Source organism: Ctenocephalides felis, unplaced genomic scaffold (assembly GCF_003426905.1).
Source record: "Ctenocephalides felis isolate EL2017-DRISC unplaced genomic scaffold, ASM342690v1 CF-g0.4_SCAFFOLD_01170, whole genome shotgun sequence".
Taxonomy (NCBI): Eukaryota; Metazoa; Arthropoda; class Insecta; order Siphonaptera; family Pulicidae; genus Ctenocephalides; species Ctenocephalides felis.
This window is the reverse complement of record NW_020537324.1, coordinates 58,317,215-58,336,895: the sequence shown is the minus strand read 5'-3', so window position 1 is coordinate 58,336,895 and position 19,681 is coordinate 58,317,215. Positions and strand designations below refer to the sequence as shown.

The window sequence follows — 19,681 nt, the reverse complement described above, 5'->3', positions numbered from 1 at the left end:
GTAAATAAAAGGACTGAAAGAAATGGGAAGAATGCAGGTGTTTGATGATTTACATGAGAAGAACAAATACAGGGAACTGAAACCTGAAGCGAAGAGTCAGGAAGCATGAAAGTAGAAGTTTGGATAGGCAAAGTATTAAAAGGATGATTACTGGTGATGGGAGTGATAGATGAGGAAGGTGAAAGAAATAATTGATTTGTGGTGGCTCTCACACATGGACCTGCCTTGGGGCTACCATTTATTATTGTAATATTCGTGCTCACATAGAGTTACCATTGATAAAACTTTAATTCTGCCAATGGATGTGGATTTCTAGATTTCTTTTTAGAGTAAACGTAATATATATTTGTAATGTTTATTGCTGTGATTATATTACTAGCTTTTACAATGATAGTGCAATGTTATTGCAACTAACTTAAGTTTTCGTAAGGAATGGTATGAGACTATGAGTATCACTCTTATATCGAATAAGCAAGAACTTTTATAAAGTCATCAAAACTATGGTCGAGACTATATAAAAAGTTATTCTAGATATATTCTTCATTTAGTTTCAAAAAATTTTCATATTCAAATAGATTGCTGCTTTTATAGTACATATGATCATTTAATCGTTAACGAAAATAAATAAAAACATGCACACAAAATATTTGATAGAAAACCAGATTCTCACCTCTTTTATTGTTGATTTCATGTAGCACATTTTATCAAATATAACATATTCTATTTGTATATTAATCAAGGATCCTTTAGAAGCTTTACTTGTCACTTTGGAATACTTTTCAGTCTTATAATTAATGATTTGCATAGTTTTGTTGTCCACTCTTTTCCAGAAAGGCAGAAAATAATTTAAAACCATTTTACACAATCACAAAACACTATTTCTTTATACTAGTTACCATTAAATGACTGACCACTGTTTCATACAAGTGAATACAATTAATAATTGAACTGCACAACTGTCTATTTGAAATATTTTAATGAAACGAAAGTGTCTTATCACAGTAATAAATAGACAGTTGCCTGGTTGCCAGATTCAATTAATTTTCACCTAAATGATGTTTGGTTGGTACTATTTAGTGTCAGACGTCAGACCTGTCACTTGTCACTTGTCAGTTCTAGGTCAATTGAATCTGAGCTCCAGTGCTTAGCAAAGATCAGTGTTACGTATAAGGTAATTTTACATAATGGCATCTTTGAAGTTAAATATCGTAACCAGGAGCTTAAGCTCATCTGCAGTCGCGTCTCAAATGGTTAAACCACCCGTACAAGTATATGGAATTGAGGGTAGATACGCAACTGCCTTGTACTCAGGAGCCAGTAAGAATAAAGTACTCGACGCCGTCGAGAAAGATTTGGTCAAAATACAGAATAACTTAAAGACCGATGTAAAATTCCGCGATTTCATTGCCAATCCAACATTCAAGCGCTCAATTAAATCAAATGCATTGAAGGAAGCCAGCAGCAAGCTGCAAATGGCTCCAGCTACTTCTAACTTGTTGGAGTTACTTGCTGAGAATGGACGTTTAAATAAACTGGAAGGTGTTATCAACGCTTATAAAGTTATGATGTCTGCTCATCGTGGAGAGGTTCCATGTGAAGTTACAACAGCTAAACCTTTAGATGAGAATCAACGAAAACAACTTGAAAGCACTTTAAGAGGATTCTTAAAACCCAAAGAAAACTTATTACTAACCCTTAAAGTTAATCCCTCAATCTTGGGTGGAATGGTCGTATCAATTGGAGATCGTTATGTTGATATGAGTGTTGCCAGTAAAGTAAAGCTGTACACTGAAATTATTTCAACACCTGTTTAAAATAAACTTTGTCAAAAATAGAAGAAAATGAAATGTTCATGTTGTATGCAATTTTAACTAACATCTGTATATTATTTATATAGTCAATAAATAATTGATTGTACATTATTTTTGGTTTACATATATGAATTACATAATCATCACACATAAAGTTGAGTTATTCCACAACATGTTTAGTTAACTAAATTAACCCTAACTGAGTGTGTTAATCAAAACTCTTCATCATTTATATATATTTAAACAACAATTACTATATTTTTTACATTTATATACAATACATAATTAAAACACAATAATGCATAATAAAATATATACATAAAGTGGAATGTGGTCAATAGCATCTAAACTTAATATAAAGTAAAAAAATAAAGCTAAATTAGGCCTAATCATAAAATTTGCAACAGCTCGTATATAAATTTTCCTAAGTATTGATCCTAATCCTCAAATCTTTCTACATCGTTATTACCTCTATTCCTAATACTGTTTTCACTCTGCAGAATTTCTTCAGGAGTAACTTCATAGATTGGATCATCAGTCAAGAGCTTTTCACGCTCCATTTCAGAACTGAAAACATTTTTCATAGTAAATCATCTACAATAATTTACATGCAAATTATCTAAATTTCCATTTTAGGACAAGCAGCAAAATTATCAAAATTAAAGTACAAAAGTATAGTTACTCTAAAGTTCCATCAAAGCTATTAAAATATTTAGTTAATATAATTTATCTATTTTTAAAATAAAACAAGTAAAAAAATGTATAGTATTTTACACTAAAATAATTTATTATATTATAGTGAAAAACAATAATATAACAAAACACTATTAAAGTATAAAATACTACAGTTATTAATGTTACACATACAAAATGAATCAAAAGATTACAATCCACAAATATTTTTTTTTTTCAATATCTGAAGTATGATTTTCATTCAACTTACATAATAATTTTTTGGTATTCTTCTCGCTTCTTTGGTGTCAAATTTAATATACCATTACTTGAAGAATCTACCATCCAGATAACGATTGTTGATATGAGAGCAACTGAAAAAGTAAAAAAAAACTTAGTATTTCAATGTTTAAAATGATTAGTATAATTTAATATTTGCACCATCAATTATTAAAGCACTTAAAAGGATGAAGAATGTATATGTTACTGAAGCAGTTAATAAAATAATTCAACAACTTACTGCACAGCCAAGCAATGAAAAATATTTCCAACATAAAATAGCCTCCATTATCAACAATCATGCCAGCCATCATAGATATTAGGGCCAATCCTAAGTTTTGTACAGACTGGCAAATTCCGTAAGCCGTACCCAATTGGTATTCAGGAATTATAAGTGCTACTAAAGGCCACAAACTACTGGCTAGCATAGAATATGATAAACCCATTATCACCTAAAAACAAGAATAATTATAATATATACACACACACACACACACATATATATATATATATATATATATATAAATATATATATAAATTTGATGTTGATTAAATTTTAACTTTTGAATGTAATTTAAACTCACCATTCCTATATAGGGGTTTAAAAATGTAAACGCCAGTAAACCATGAGCAATAATGGTTACTATAATAGATATCGTGACCCAAAATATATTTCTGCCAGTCTTATCAACAGCCAATCCGAATAAAGGACTTGCTACAGCTGATATTACATAAACTATTGAATTGACTGTGTTGGCATCTTCGGGACTAAATCCAAATTTTCTTTCAAAGAACACCCTAAAATTAAATTGCTCATTATATATGACTACAATTGATTTACAGTGTGGGAGCTGATTTGAAAAATAATGAAACAATATATTAACAATGTGCAGAGCACATTAATTTCTATAAAGGCAACTACAGCCAGAACTACAGAAAAAACAGTTTCGAAAACGGCATTTATATGACGAAACTGATGCATTTTGGAATATTATACTTTTGTGTATCAATATATTTAAAAATTCATATTTAATATGTATATGACTAGTTTAAACAAATGTTTGTGCATCATACAGAATGCAAACAGTTAAAATGTGAATTCAATAGTATTTAATTATTGATTTAAATATTAATTATTCAATTAATTGAGAAAAACTTACTTTCCGAGAGCTATAAATGGAAAAATGGCAACGTAGTAAGCCACGCATATAACACTGACGAGCCAAAAGGTAGGCTTAAATGTCTTAATATCAGTCAATCTAACAATCTCCTCGGTATTGTTAATACTTCGTTTCAGTATTTTTGATGCTCTTTTATCCATCCAACCCAAGATCAGTGTGCACATTAAAGACATCACACAAGTCAATGAAGCTGAAAACAAACAGCAAATTAGTTGCATTTCTAGGATAACTATTCAAAATAAAGCATCATCAAAATTATAAGATAAATTACATTAAAAACAAAATGTATGTGGCAATTTACTTTAATGAAAGTAGTATGAACCTTCCCATAGTAAAAATGGATTTAATCAAAAATATTTGATTTGTATATGATTTACCTAGCTAACAATCTACGATTTTTTTAGACGATTTTTATTATTATTTTTGTGACGGTGGATACCATAGTCTTATAGATAATACTAAAATATTACGGCCCTGCGACAACTCGTTTAACTTTAAAAATTCGTCAAAGTTTGCAAAAATTGTTATTGTCAAAATTAAACCTTTCTTCGACGTTTGCTTAAAAACGCCTGAACCGATATCAGAAATGTAAAAGCCATTTTATGTATCTCGATGAGGATTATCGTTTCTCAGTTATACGCGACGATCAGCCGAGCCATTACTTTGTAATTTGGAAAAAAGTGTGGACTTTTCGTCTGCGTTCAATCTCATACTACCGAATTGATTTAAAAAAATAAAAAAACTGTTCAAAAGATATTAGTTGGGAATGATACTTATGAGGTTTAGGCGTTTAGGTGAAAATCTACCGAGCCGTTTTCTTGTAATTAACTGTTGAAAAATAAATCTAAGCCGATTCTTATGAAACTTTTTTTGGCGATCATAGTCTTATAGAACTTACTGAAATATTACGACCTTACGACAAGTAGTTAATTAGATGATTTACTTAATTTAACGGTAGAATACTCGGTCTTAATGAACATACTAAAACATTAAAGTCCTACGTAAACTGGTTCAATTATAAAAATTATTGATTTTTGAAAATTTCCTTTTAGAAAATACTCCGTATTCGTTCGTTTTCAAATATGTGTAATAAATCCACTCGAAAAACTTTTAATCACTCATAAATTAATTTATTTTTTATTGATTGAGTTTATTATTTACGATTACACATATCGAGAAGTTCATGTAACTTGCCTCAAGGCAAAATACCAATACCAACTATTTTGTTTTACCCAAATGTTCAGAAACCTTCGAAACGTAAAGATATCCAAAAATTTTCATTTTCCATTTTTAAGCGATCACTTTAACTAACTCTATGGAAAGTTAATTATATAAAGGTTATAAAGTTACCTAAAAATAAAACTATTCCGATACAATTTGGTCCTGAATAATACTGAGATACCCATTTGTACAATGGTTCCATTACAACAAAGTTGACTGTACTTCCTACACGTGCGAATGATAATTGTAGTCCAAATACCATGTTTAATTCTTTTCCTTTGAACCATAAAACGGCATAATTATTTTGAGCCACCGCCAAAGACTCGGCACCCACCCTGAAAAAATAAATTTAAAAAAATAGGATTTATAATTATAAACAAAACAATCAAAGAATCATAGTCATTGTTATTGAAATATCTTAATTTAAATAAATTTTCAAATATTTATATTATTTATATTATTATTATATTTTCATAAAAATAATTACTTACCCAAAAATAAAACGACCGACGACCATTAACCAGAAGGCATTTAACATGCCACCAGTCGCAAAAATTAGTTGCCCGATAAGCAGAATAGTCATGTATATATTTGTTCCCAGTCTCACGCCAAATACTCTAAAAAATCAGATTGATTAGACACAATAATAACTGAAAAATTAAATAATAATTTTATTAACCAGGTAGTTGTGATTGGCGAACTGTTCAATAAGCGAGCCACAATTAACTGGTTAATATAACCATATAAAATTAATGGTTATTAAAGACAATACATTTATAATTAATTTAGAAATAGTTTTTGATATACTAGTAGTACTAATCTGAATAATAAACTAGTGGTGTATGGCATCGTGCCTTAAGGCTAATTGCTGGAACTTCCCGTACCGTAACAAAATGTTCGAGAAATATTGAATGTTTTCAAATAGATTATTATAAATATTGTAACATTATCTAATATTTGTAAAAATTATATAAACTGAATTGCAAAGTTGGTATTATCTGTTTAAAGTATATTAGAACTTTAATCAGAATTAATTTTAAAATCTGAATTATTTTCGATATACAAAAAAATAATAAAAATCAATTATTTAACAAGCAGAAAGTTCTTTGAATCAGCAAATCGGACGCTTAGTTCTCTCAAAAACTGCAATTTTTTGCACATTTAGCTCTGTATATTCGAAATGGCTGGACCTGCCTTTGCCAAAAACTAATCACCTTTTCTCCCAATCATTACAAATTGAATGTTTTTAGATCATTCAAATCGGATACTCCGTTCTCTCAAAAACTCAATTTGTATTTTCTGCACTCTTTGCTCCGTATCTCCGTGACGGTTGGACCTGCCTTTGCCAAAAATTAATCAGAACACCTCCCTATCAATAAGAATCGAATATTTTTTTAACCATTCAAATCGGTTGATCCGTAGACGAAAAATTGTATCCATACATACATACACACACACACACTTGAATTTTTTCTAAAATAGCCCAAAAACGTGGACAAAAAAATGCGTACATACAAAACAAACACACATCAATTTTTTGGAAAAAATAATACAATTTTCTTTCCAAAAGCAAAAATGAGAAAGTTTTTTGAATCATTCAAATCGATTGCTTAATTCCGTATCTCCGAAATGGCTGAACCTGACATTGCCCAATAATAATCACTAATTCTCCCAATCATTACAAATTGAATGTTTTTTGGATAATTCAAACCGGATGCTCAGTTCTTTAAAAAACTTGATTTCTATTTTCTGCACTCTTTGCTCCGTAACTCCAAAACGGCTGTACCGACCTTTGCCAAAAACTAATAGGCACATCTCCCTATCAATAGGAATAGTATGTTTTCGGAACCATTCGAATCGGTCGATCCGTGCGCCCGAAAACTTGGACGAAAAAATAGGAACAGAAAACACAGTCACAGTCTGAGGTTTTCTTCGATTTTCGGCCGATTACTATATCTTACCCTATGGGCAATTAATAATTAATAAGCCTTAATTTTAAACAATAAAGAATTGCAAAAATGTTCTTCAATCCAAAATCTAGTATTTAAATACAAACGAAAACGTTTATAAATTCTGCATATTATGTCGACTGACCTAGATAAAGATTATCATAGCAAATTCCATATGTGAATTTTAGCTCTATCTGGAATATTTTCACACATAAAGCATGTTGACGTATTAATGGGAATTTATCAATCGATTGGGAAGAATTTCTGTTACAATGTAGATTATCTGGTGATTTATTGATCAACAAATGTCAAATAATATTTCAACAAAAGAAAACTAATTACAATCAAAATATTGATAATCGTATAGAAACAAATATTTGTTTGTTTAATTACAACACATGTGATAAATTAGTTGGCATATGTGAACGCCCCCTGAAATAAAATTTATTTTATAACATCAATGAAGATGATATCATTTCTGATACTTTATACTTTGTTTTTTGAATTAACATATTGAGTGAGTAAAAGTTGATATAAAACTAGAAGAAACTTTTACTTTAATAACTTAAGTTGACATAGATATTTTAATAATAAATGAATTTTGTGTTTCGTATAATTTTATTTCTATGAAGAAAAAGACTTCATTTTTTTGCAAAAAAAAAATCATATATTTTTTTATTTTTAAATATTTTCTACCACATTACATTAATGATTGAATCCAAATGCAATTACTTTATTGAATCTGGTGAGAAAAATTCGTCAAATGAAATTCAAATATTATGCAAAAAATAACTTCCCTTAGGGTAATTAACTTCTCTTAGGGTAAGTTATAGTAATCGCAAAAAAACGGAAATAAAAATTTTATATATCTTTAAGTTTCAAAGGTTTCTGAATATTTTGGCATACCTTAGAAAAAAGGTATGTGTGTGTATGTGCGTGTGTGTATGTATGTGCCAATACAATTTTTCGTCGATAATTTTGAGAACACGGATCAACCAATTTGAATGATTCAAAAAACATTCGAATCGTATTAATGAGGAGACGTGCATATTAGTTTTAGGCAAAAGCAGGTTCAGCAGTTCCGCAGATACGGGGCAAAAAGTGCTAAAAATAGTAATTCAATTTTCAAGAGAACCGAGCGTCCGATTTGAATTATATAAAAAAAAATTATCTGTATTAACGAAATGAAGAATTGATAAAATTTTTAGGAAGGCAGGTCTAGCAGTTTCGGAGATCCAATAAAAAAAGTTAAAAAAAAATGCTAATAAGCGGACAAAAATGATCACTAGACATATGCACATCAAATTATCACATATTTTATAGATATTTTAATAATAAGAACAAATTTTGTTTACTTTTATATGGGTTCCGCACCAATGTTAATCCGTTATATGGCGACGCAGCGCCCACGCGCTTCGATATTTTGTTTCTACGCAGCTAACGTATCGCGATTGCTATGAAAAGAAGTTCAAAATTTCCAAAATATTTCAAAATATGAAAAAAATTAAATTTTTGTAACACATTTTTTTTCAAAAATTTTAAAAATCTCAAAGATCGATTTATTTCAGGGTTCTAAAAGAAAATTGATTTTTTTTTTTAATTTCAATTATTGGTACGGGAAGTTCCAGCAATTTGCCTTAAAGTACGATATGTTATGCACTACTAGTTTTACAATAATTTTGTGCAAAAAAAATTATAATATCTTGTTTTATAGGTATATAATCTATTCTTATAAAGTCTTTCTTAATTATTGTTCTAATATTTTGATAATTCTAATATTTTATAGACTGGAAACTTGAAAATGTGTAACTAGTTTCAAAAAAAAAAAAAAGAAATATAGAACTCAAAAATCAAATATATTATTTTGTGGCTAAATTTTGATTTCATAATTGTTAAAGCAAGATTTTCAACCGGAAAATAAAAAGTAATCAAACAATTTTAAATGCGAATAATGTCTTAATTAGAAACAAAATATGAAACGAATTTTATTACGTTTATTTAAATAACCTTTAAATATTTTATAAAATATTAAATAATCTATGAATATTAGTTAATAAAAATACTATTAATATTTGTTATTAATTAAATAAAGTAAATGAATTAACATTTGAAAGCCACATAGAAATAGTATTGAATCAAGCTAATTGATATTATTTTCCATATTAATTGAACCGAATTGCGAATAGAATTGAATTTTAAAAATGTTTGTTTAAATAGTAATTGAATAAATAAATCAAATTTATGCTACCATAATAAACACATTGAAAGTTTTAGTCTAATATTACTGTTTGTAATATCATATACGAGTAAAATTTATTATATAATATACTGATATGAATACAAATTATTAGAAGTATGATGATTTGATGTGATGTTTACTAAATATACTAATTTTTGATAAAATAGATAGACTTTGGCCTATTTTTCAAGATTTAAGAAACTCATAGACTCTGTGCGGCATAAATACGCATGTAATAGTAAGTTGTAAATTCAAATTTTGTGGTTTTTGTAAGGAAAGAATTATTGAACTATTGAAACAATTACAAAACCTTAGAAAAAATGGATGATATGTGTGTGTGTATGTGTGTGAGTGCGAATACAAATTTTCGTCGACGATTTCGTGAACACGGATTAACCGATTTGAATAATACAAAAAACATTGGATTCCTACTGATGGAGACTAATTAGTTTTATATGTGAATAAAGGTACCCGATATGTAAAAAGTAAAATAACTATCAATAATAATTAAATTAATACGTAATGTACCATAAGTAGCCGAAATGTGGGCAATCTATGTGTTGTCATGGGTTTGAAATTGAATTGAATGTCTATTTTAACAAGAGGGGACTAAATTTTTCATGACATTTTTATGTGATAGTAAATAAAATTGTTCTTTTAAAAATATAACCTATTGTTAAAATTAGGAATTTTGTTTTGCAGTACGGAACAAAATGTAGTGCTTCTATTCAAATTCCTGAAATTTTTGAAAGTGCTTCAGCGCAAAGCACAATAAAAAATCTTAAACAGAAAAACTTTAAATGGTGACTAAAGTAAGAATCGAATATGTAATTAATATGATAAATATAACAACGAAACAGGAATGTGCATTAAATGCGTATTAATATTCTGTATCTCGATCAGTATTGTTTCATAAGAGTCAAAGATCATGTCTTTACTAGTAGGCATTTTCTGAATAATTGCGCGTAAATACAAAGCAATTTGTTACTTCTAGTGTAGTAGCTAAGCAGATTAATTTTTTTAGAAATATTAAAAATATAGTCTACAGTTTAGATTTACATTTTTACAAACAAGTTGTGAAATAAACAATAATCGAATACACTCCTATAATTTAAAATCGATAAAGCAAAACTTTTGGAACCAATTAGGCGATAAATATTTTATGATCAAGAACAAACCTAGTTCTAAATGCCCTTTGGCCATGCAAGATAATTGATATGCCACATCGATTCACATAATCTGAAACATCTCATATTTTGATTAGAAAACCATGAACTTTTCGAAAAGTCATACATCAGTATTCTTAGTCGTTTCTGATATTCTGATATTCCTATTGCGTCAAACCCTATAAATATATTTATTGAAGAAAGGGCTTTTTGATAACTATAACTTATAATAAATATTATAAAATAAGTTCTAATTGCATAACTATATCCACAAATTATTTGTATAAAAGAACAATTAAAAACCTAAGATATTCAACGTCAATAAAGTTTCATTGGGAGCAACATCAATCTAATTCTTGCCAATGAATTACGGTGATCACCAAAAAGTTCTAAAGGTCATAGCAAGATTCTAAAACACCCAAAACGTTCTAAAATGTACATGATAATGACTTAAATTTCCTATGGCAAAGGAAAAATGATATAATATGCATATGAAACGTTATATGATAGTGTTTGTTAAACAAAAAAGCTTATACTGCACATTGCGTTGTACCAGACAGCAGCAATTTCAGATGTTGAAAATTTCAAAACCTAACTTTACGTATGTAGTATCAAAGAGATATTAGAAAGTTGCACTTATGATAAAATTACGATTTAAAGTTTGTGCGTTTTGTAGATTAAGTTTTATGTGTAAAATCGTACAGAAAAGCACAGCTTTCTCACAGTCCAATGCTATCAACTCCTACCAATGTAGGAGTAACATAGCATTACCGCAACATATATATTTTGTCAAAGAATTGGTCTCATAGTCTAAAAGGATAATATGTATTTTAATTGACTATATTGTTGCAATGTTTGCATCGTTGTGATTCGTCATAGCAAGCCTTTTATGTGCTCGCTTCAATGTGACTATGAAATCCTAGATAACAATATTTCGACGACTTATTCGATGTCATTGCATAGTGCAACACAATGCCTTAGTAAGTTGTTATTGCGCATTTGTGGCTTGGAAAGGAATATATCAACGATTGCATGGTTACTTTGAACATACAATGTTGTAGCAATGATTCACTAAGAATCTACGTTGTTTGTATTCTGACCATTATAATGGTTTATAATATTTTTTATAAATATTACAAATTGGTGCATAACCCTTACAATACATATGAATATATGAAATTATATATGTATATTAAAAACTAGCTGTGAGTGGAATTCTGTCTTAAGGCAATTAGGGCATCGTGCCTTAAGGCAAATTGCTGGAACTTCCCGTACCAAAAATTATTATTTTTTTAAAAAACGATTAACATTTTTGAAAAAAATTTACTTCGAAAAAATAAGATTTTTGAAAAACTATAAATTGGACAAAAAATTACTTTTTTTTGAAAAAAAAAATTTTTTTTTTAAAAATTTTTTTTTAAAAAAAATTTTTTCTTAATTTTTTTTTTTTGAAAAAAAAAATGTTTTCTTTATTTTGACATATTTTGGAAGATCTGAACTTGTTTTTCAAAGCAATCGTACTGCTTTAACTGCATAGAGACAAAATATAAAGCGCGTAAGCGCGGCGTCGCTGTCTAACGGGTATTCGGAATTGATACGGAACCCATAGGTAAATAAACAAAATTTATACTTATTGTTAAAATCTCTATAAAATATCTGAAAATTTGATGTGCATATGTCTAATGATCATTTTTGACCGCCAAATGGCATTTTTTTTTACTTTTTTCGTTAGATCTCCGAAACCGCTAGACCTGCCTTTATGAAAATTTGATCAATTCTTTATCTTGTCAATACAAGTAAAATGTTTTTTGAATTATTAAAATCGGACGCTCCGTTCTCTTAAAAACTGAGTTACCGTTTTCGGCACTTTTTGCCCCGTATCACCGGAACGGCTAGACCTGCCTTTGCCAAAAACTAATCAGCACGTCTCCTTATCAATACGAATCGAATGTTTTTTGAATTATTCAAATCGGTTGATCCGTGTTCCCGAAATCGTCGACGGAAATTTGTATCCGCACATACATACACACACGCACACACACACACACACACACACACACACACATACATCCATTTTTTCTAAGGTATGCCAAAATGTTCAGAAACCTCTGAAACGTAAAGATATATAAAAATTTTCATTTTCTGCGATTTTTTTGCGATTACTATAACTTACCCTACGGGAAGTTAATAAAAAAAAGGTTCAGACGTCCCGTCGCATGGTATTGGAAAAAAACAATTTTCAATTGAATACTATTTGTACTATATACATTAAGTAATTGTGCCATTGCTCGACGCGTCGCATCAGTTATAGAAAGATAAAAAATAGTATTTATTAGTTCTAACATTATTATAGACTGCAAAAAATGTATTTAAAAGAACAAAATCATACAAAAACCAAACCAAAACTGTTACATAACTGTTACATACACATAAAATAAATAAAAAAGAAATCAATCAAAGTGTCCAAATCTTGGGTTTTATCCCGCATACCAAAATAAACCAAATAAGGAGATAAACAGTATTTTCCATTTTATCTTTGAATATCAATAGAATAAAAATTTGGGAATAACTTTTCGTACAAATTCCTGCGATGCTATTTACGGCTTGTTTTGACTTTTACGCTTTTCTGTAAATAACACCGCGGTTATATTGGTATCTAAATTATTTAAAAATATTCCTAATGTTAGATAAGTCTTTTGTTTTAATTTCAGAATACTCTAAAAGCAGCAATACATCAAAACTGTAAAAATTCAAGTAACACTTTGATGCATTATATGACAATTTATAACGCTTTTTATTTATAATGTCATTAACTATTTTCACAAAATAATAAGCAATAAGAAACCAATAGTTTTTCCCAGAAAATTATTCATACTAAATTTAAAGGGGATTTGTGAGTTATTTATACATAGAAAACATCAGCTATATGCCATTTATACAACCATTATTGCTTACTAAAAATAAATTTTCAATTTTATGTAATATTAATTGATTTCCACTAAAAGATTTGCGAAGGATCTGACGAAAATGATGCAATTAATGTACTGTTATAGACGTTTGCCATTTCGATACGACATTTGCGATAAAAAAGTAAAAATAAACAATATTCATATTGTGGTTACATTATTAATAATAAAAAGTTTCTAGACATGAAGTCTGGTTTTTGAGAAACGGCGCGATAACATGCTATTACACTCAGAACTATTGCGTCGTTTGTTTATAACAACATTGATAAAATGTATAAATTTATTTAATTATTATATGAAAATTGATTTGTACCTTTTGAATAGTCAATAAACTTTTTTTTTCGATTAAAACTAGTGGTGCATGGCATCGAGCTATAAGGCAAATTGCTGAAACTTCCCCGTACCGTATATTTGAATTTTTTAAAAATAACATTAATCGTTACTCTACATTAACATAAAAAAATTATTAAAGCGATGTGAATCTTTCCAGATTATTTCCGATAATATGAAATAAAATATTTATTAAAAAATCTATATTTGTTATTCAATTACGTGAGTAGACTGACTATGTATGATTCACTAGCAAAATATATATGTATTGAACGGAATGTAATGCGGGTTCATTGATAAAATCTAAGATTTTTTTGTCGTAGATAATTTAATATATGAAAATCACAACCTCATGGAAAATAAAAAGGTTAGGTTTTTTATTTACAGTCTATAATTTTTCAATTAGATTGTCTATATTAGAGAAATTTTATAAATGGTCTGAATATATGACCTAATTTAATAAAATGTATATGGATTTATTTAAATTGAAATTAAAGTATTTGAATATATATAACGTAATTAAATTGAATATGTAAACCATTTTCAATTTAATAATATTTTTGGCATTCACGTCATTGTTTTTAAAAAATGCAGTTTTCAAAACATTCATTTTGCATACTTTTGTACTGATTATTTGATAATAGTTATACCTTCTATTCTATTTTAATTTTTCACAATTTATGTATAGCTTTGTGAATATGTAAATAATGTTCGTGAACAATTTTAATAAAAAGCAGATGGATAATGTGTCCAAAATAGATGAAATGAAATATGAAAATATTAATTATAGTGTTTGGCAATATAAATATTATCTTCCACTAATGTGAGCATTTGAAATATTATTTTATTTTGAACGTTTATCAAATCAACGCTAAAGTTTTTATGTTATCTTGCCAGGATAATTATTACAAATTTCATTTATGATCTTTTGACTTAGAATATTTAATCCGATAACATCAAAGCCCTATGATAAATCGTTCATGATGAATGAGTTATAAGCATTTGAAGATTTCATATATAGAAAATGCTCAAAAATGGTCGAAAAATATGTTAGTTCATTTTTTATTTTTTATAGACTTAACGAGCACGTAGAAGCTTCAATTAAACACCGAATGAATTATCACATAAGCTAGAATAACGTAAAAAAACTGCATTTTAATATTCTCAATGGTTGCAGAATAAATCGAAAACACTGAAATCATACCATGATCCACTGGTCATGCCTATTTTCAATATATTTATATTTATATATATTTATGTTTGTTAAGTTTAATGTGGGTGTATTCTAAATAAGTATGATGTTGATATATTATAAAATTTTTATATGCATTACATCAAATTCAAAACAGACATGGACCAAGGATATATCAAATATATCTATTCTCTTCATAACACCGTTTAATTTTCCCAATTCACCACAACAATATTACAAATTACTTGACAATAACTAACAAGTTTGATGCTAATTATGTTGTTGAATACATATAATCATATAATATGATATGATTCTTCACATTTCTATAACAACTGACTACATAAGATCATATGGGGAATCGCATGAAATCATAAAGGTGCTCAAAAACTCTTTCTTTTAAATTGATGTAATAACTCTGAAGATTTATATATATATATATATATATATATATATATATATTTATATATATATATATATTAACTACAACTACATTACATTAGTCGACAATATTTACAATCAGCATATTTATAGTTCTAAAAATCCAAAACAATTTAAAACAATGTTTTCTGAACACATTATTAACTTCAAACACTCTTTTAATACTGACGATCCTATAATTTTATATGAAGAAAAAAATCCTTAGAGGTCCTTAGAAGATTTTCCGAATCATATTTTATTATTTATATTCTAATTGTGTAAATAAACGTAGCTTTTCTTGATACTTTCAAAAAGTTATCAATTTTTTTATTATTTTTACCTTCAACTATTTTTGTTTTCCTACAATAGTATCATGTGATTGTTGTGTTAGTTGTAATTGTTAATATGTTTTTTCTCCTGGTTTGGTTTGTATAATCTCATATGTTTAATTGTTGCATTATTAATTCTAATTTTTTTCCTTATATTGTAAATTTATGCTAGTTAAATGATGAGACACATCTAGTCTTGAAACGAACAAATTTAAAATAAATATTTCTTCATTCGACGTATTGGCTATTTTATTCATTTCAATTTATATATATATTTAAAGTATGTGCCAAAAAAAGTACTTCTATCCCACACAATTAGAATGCAATTTTATAATATATGTATATATATATATATATATATATATATATATATATACAGGAGTCAAAAATAACTAAATAGAAATTAAAGCACATACCGATCAATGAGAAACCCTCCGATAAAACAAAGCACAACATTTGGCCAAGAATATATAGCATACAGAAATACAAATTGTGTTGTAGATAATCCTAAGTCTGAATTAAAGTTGTCTTGTAATGCTCCTGGATTGTCATAGCAGAAATAAGAACCTGAAATAAATTAAATAAATTAGTGAATGATAAAAATCTTTAGTATTTGTGATTTTTTTTTTTTATTAGAATCATAATATAACTTTTATACATCTCAGACAGAAGGATGTGAGATCGTACAAAATATCTATACAGTAATATATCACTCATTATATCATTTTATATCGTGTATTCTATAATTCAATCATATGTAAATTCATTTTTACATTCATACTGGTAAGGATCACTAAGATTAATTAGATATTAAGCAGACTGTAAATTATAAATATTCTATCATCATATGATATGTGAATAAATCCACTATAAATTTTATGATATATATTGAACTTCAATCTACAACCTTCTTCTCTCGTTACTTTTGCTAGTCTCTCTTATTATTAGAAATTATAGGTATTTTTATTCATTCAATTGTTTCCCCTTCTCCAAAGGGTCCCGAGTTAAATAGAAAAGGCCTTGGTCAAATCTTGACCACATACTTTGGTCTAATTTATTTATCTAGATTTTCTTTATAATATTCTTTTAACTTTAATTTTAAATTAATTCTTGTCTTTTGTCATCTATATCTCTTTCAGAAGCACATTGAATAATTTCATAGCACTTGATATAGTGTTTTGCCTAGTTTTATTTATTCTTGTTTGTTTTAGATAAAAAATTTCATGTTGATTTGTATCGTGCTTGAGTTAAGATTAAATGCTATGCAAAATTTGCATAAGAAATTTATAGTGTAGATTATTTAACTACATATAATGTAATAGGAATTTAGGGTAAATATAATAGAAATATTATAATATAATCTTTATAACATTCTTTAAATTTATTCTCTTCTATGGTCATCCTTATCTCTTTCGGAACCCCATTAAATAATTTCATAGCACTCCATATAGTGTTCCGCCTAGTTTTATTTGTTCTTGTTTGTTTTAGATGAAAATTTTCATCTTGATTTGTATTGTGCTTGATTTAAGATTAAATGCTATACAAAATTTGCAAAAGAAATTTATAGTGTAGATTATTCAACTACATATAATGTAATAGGAACTTAGAGTAAATATAATAGGAATAAATTATAATATAATCTTTATGATATTCTTTTAACTTAATTTTAAATTTATTCTCTTCTATGGCCATCCTTATCTCTTTCGAAAGCCCATTGGATAATTTCATAGCACTCGATATAGTGTGCTACCTGGTTTTAATTGTACTTGTTTGTTTTAGATGAAAATTTTCATGTTGTCTTGTATAGTTCTTAAGTTAAGATTAAATGCTATACAAAATTTGCAATATAAATTTATAATGGATTATTTAACTATATATGTATGTAATAGAAATTTAAGATAAATGTAAGTCAAAATGTTCAAACGGAAAGGCATAAGAAGAACTAAAGGATGATCAACGCTCAGATAATGCATAAATTTAATATTGTCATTACATACATCTGTTTACAATCATTATATTTAATGAATATGTATAATTATTAGAAGTCAAGTCTTTATCATTTTCAAGGAATATGCACAAAAGGTTAAAATTCTAGTGTAGGGCAAAAAGTGAAAGTCAACCATTTATAACCTTACAAAAAAAGTATTACTAAAAATTGAATTACACTTACCAAAACCCATAAGACACATAAAAATTAATGCAATAAAGCGATGGCATCGATTTTGTGGATTACAACACCCAACATCTGCACAAGAAACATTTTCTTCATCATCATCACAGCGTTCTAATATAGGATTAGTTGGACTTTCTTCGTCCATCGTGCACAAACTTTGCGTGGATAGTAAATCACAAATAAGGGGATTATTCAGTAATTGAATTTCATCACAACAATTTAATAATGCGCGTCAAATAATTTATCTAGCACAAATTCAAAACGTTCTAAACACTAATAATAAAATGATAACGCTTTTTGTTGCTTGACAGATGACGTTTCGTCATACCATGTGCACTGCGCGGACTCGAATGACAGTATGACAGTATGGAATAGTAAACAAGAAGTCTGAGTGGACAATGACTCATCCGTTTCCATTTCCTAGTTCAGCAAAAACTGGTATTGAACTGATGGTGTTATATACCAATTAAGGACATTCAAATAAATCATTATTACTAATGTTTAAAATACTTTTCACATTATAGTTTATATATAATTATTATATATTTATACTTTTAACAAATAGGCTTTATGATAACACCATCAAAAAACGATGAGTTGTCGTACGGCCGTAATATTTTAGTATGATCTATAAGACTATGGTATCTACCGTAAAAAGAAAAATCATAAAAGTCGTAGATTTTTTTTTAACTTCATTACAAGAAAACGGCCCGACCGATCTTTACCAAAAACTAATCAGCACGATTCCCAACCAATATCTTCCAAACGGTTTTTGAATTTTCAAAATCGATTCAGAATTGGGCTAAAACGTAAAAGAAAATTTTTCACATTTTTGGGATTTACATAGAAACGGCCTGGCTGATCGCGCAAAACTGATAAACGCTAGTCCTCATCGAGACACATCGAATGGCTTTTAAATTTTTGAAATCGGTCCAGCCGTTCTTGAGGAAACGTCGATTTACGGCAAAAAATCTGTTCACATACACACACACACATACTTTTTCCAAATTTGGTCTCATTCGATTCAGAATGACTTGAAACGTCGAGAAAACATAAAATTAACGAACCGGATTTTTTTAAGAAAACAAACTTTTCCTTCGGGAAGTTAACTAACAGTGGTGCATGACATCGTGCCTTAAGCAAATTGCTAGAACTTCCCGTACCGAATATTAAATTATTAAAAAAACTCTGTAAAACTTTGAAAAAATTAGATATTTGAGAAATTTTGGAATATTTGAAAAAAATTGACTTTTTTGAAAAATTTGATTTCTTTATATTTTGATTTATTTTGAAAATTTTGAACATTTTTTTTTATCGTGCTGCATAGCTATCGCGCTAATCATGATTTGAAGTCGAAATATCAAAGCGCGTGAGCGCCGCATAGACGTCTAACGTGTAAACATTGGTACGGAACCCACATAATGTACACAAAATTTCTACTTATTATTATAATCTTAATAAAATATCTGATAATACGATGTACATATGTCTAATGTTTCTTTTTGACCGCCAAATGGCATTATTTTTAACTTCTATTATTGGATCTCCGGAGACGCTGGCCAGCCTTTACAAAAATTTCACTAGTTGTTTATTTCGTCAATACAACTATAAAATGTTTTTTGAATAATTTAAATCAGACGCCTTGTTATCTCAAAAACTGAAATGCAATTTTTGGAACTTTTTGCTCCGTATCTCCGAAACGGCTAGACCTGCCTTTGCCAAAAACTAATCAGCACTTCTCCTTATCAGTAGG

The 19,681-nt window shown here is 28.2% G+C and overlaps 2 protein-coding genes across 2 annotated transcripts; one reads left to right on the top strand and one right to left on the bottom strand.

The window, feature by feature from the left end:
- The first annotated feature begins 1,099 nt into the window (after positions 1-1,099).
- On the top strand, positions 1,100-1,922 carry LOC113365712 (ATP synthase subunit O, mitochondrial-like). The gene has a single exon (XM_026607235.1). It carries the CDS (start codon positions 1,185-1,187, stop codon positions 1,812-1,814), a length of 630 nt encoding a protein of 209 aa, XP_026463020.1. The 5' UTR covers positions 1,100-1,184; the 3' UTR covers positions 1,815-1,922.
- A 225-nt stretch (positions 1,923-2,147) lies between these two features.
- Positions 2,148-18,343, bottom strand: LOC113365711 (major facilitator superfamily domain-containing protein 1-like). The gene is made up of 9 exons (XM_026607234.1): positions 17,926-18,343; positions 16,172-16,322; positions 5,656-5,781; positions 5,294-5,499; positions 3,923-4,133; positions 3,347-3,560; positions 3,004-3,214; positions 2,755-2,857; positions 2,148-2,378 (listed from the first exon to the last, which is right to left on the bottom strand). Exons 1-9 carry the CDS (start codon positions 18,071-18,073, stop codon positions 2,249-2,251), a joined length of 1,500 nt encoding a protein of 499 aa, XP_026463019.1. The 5' UTR covers positions 18,074-18,343; the 3' UTR covers positions 2,148-2,248.
- Between the last annotated feature and the right edge of the window lie 1,338 nt (positions 18,344-19,681).

Coding starts and splice junctions, on each gene's coding strand:
- LOC113365712 (XM_026607235.1), top strand. CDS start 1,185: ATGGCATCTTTGAAGTTAAATATCGTAACCAGGAGCTTAAGCTCATCT.
- LOC113365711 (XM_026607234.1), bottom strand. CDS start 18,073: ATGGACGAAGAAAGTCCAACTAATCCTATATTAGAACGCTGTGATGAT. Junction 3,561..3,922: donor CCATTTATAGCTCTCGGAAA/GTAAGTTTTTCT, acceptor ATTTAATTTTAG/GGTGTTCTTTGAAAGAAAAT. Junction 3,215..3,346: donor TAAACCCCTATATAGGAATG/GTGAGTTTAAAT, acceptor TCTTGTTTTTAG/GTGATAATGGGTTTATCATA.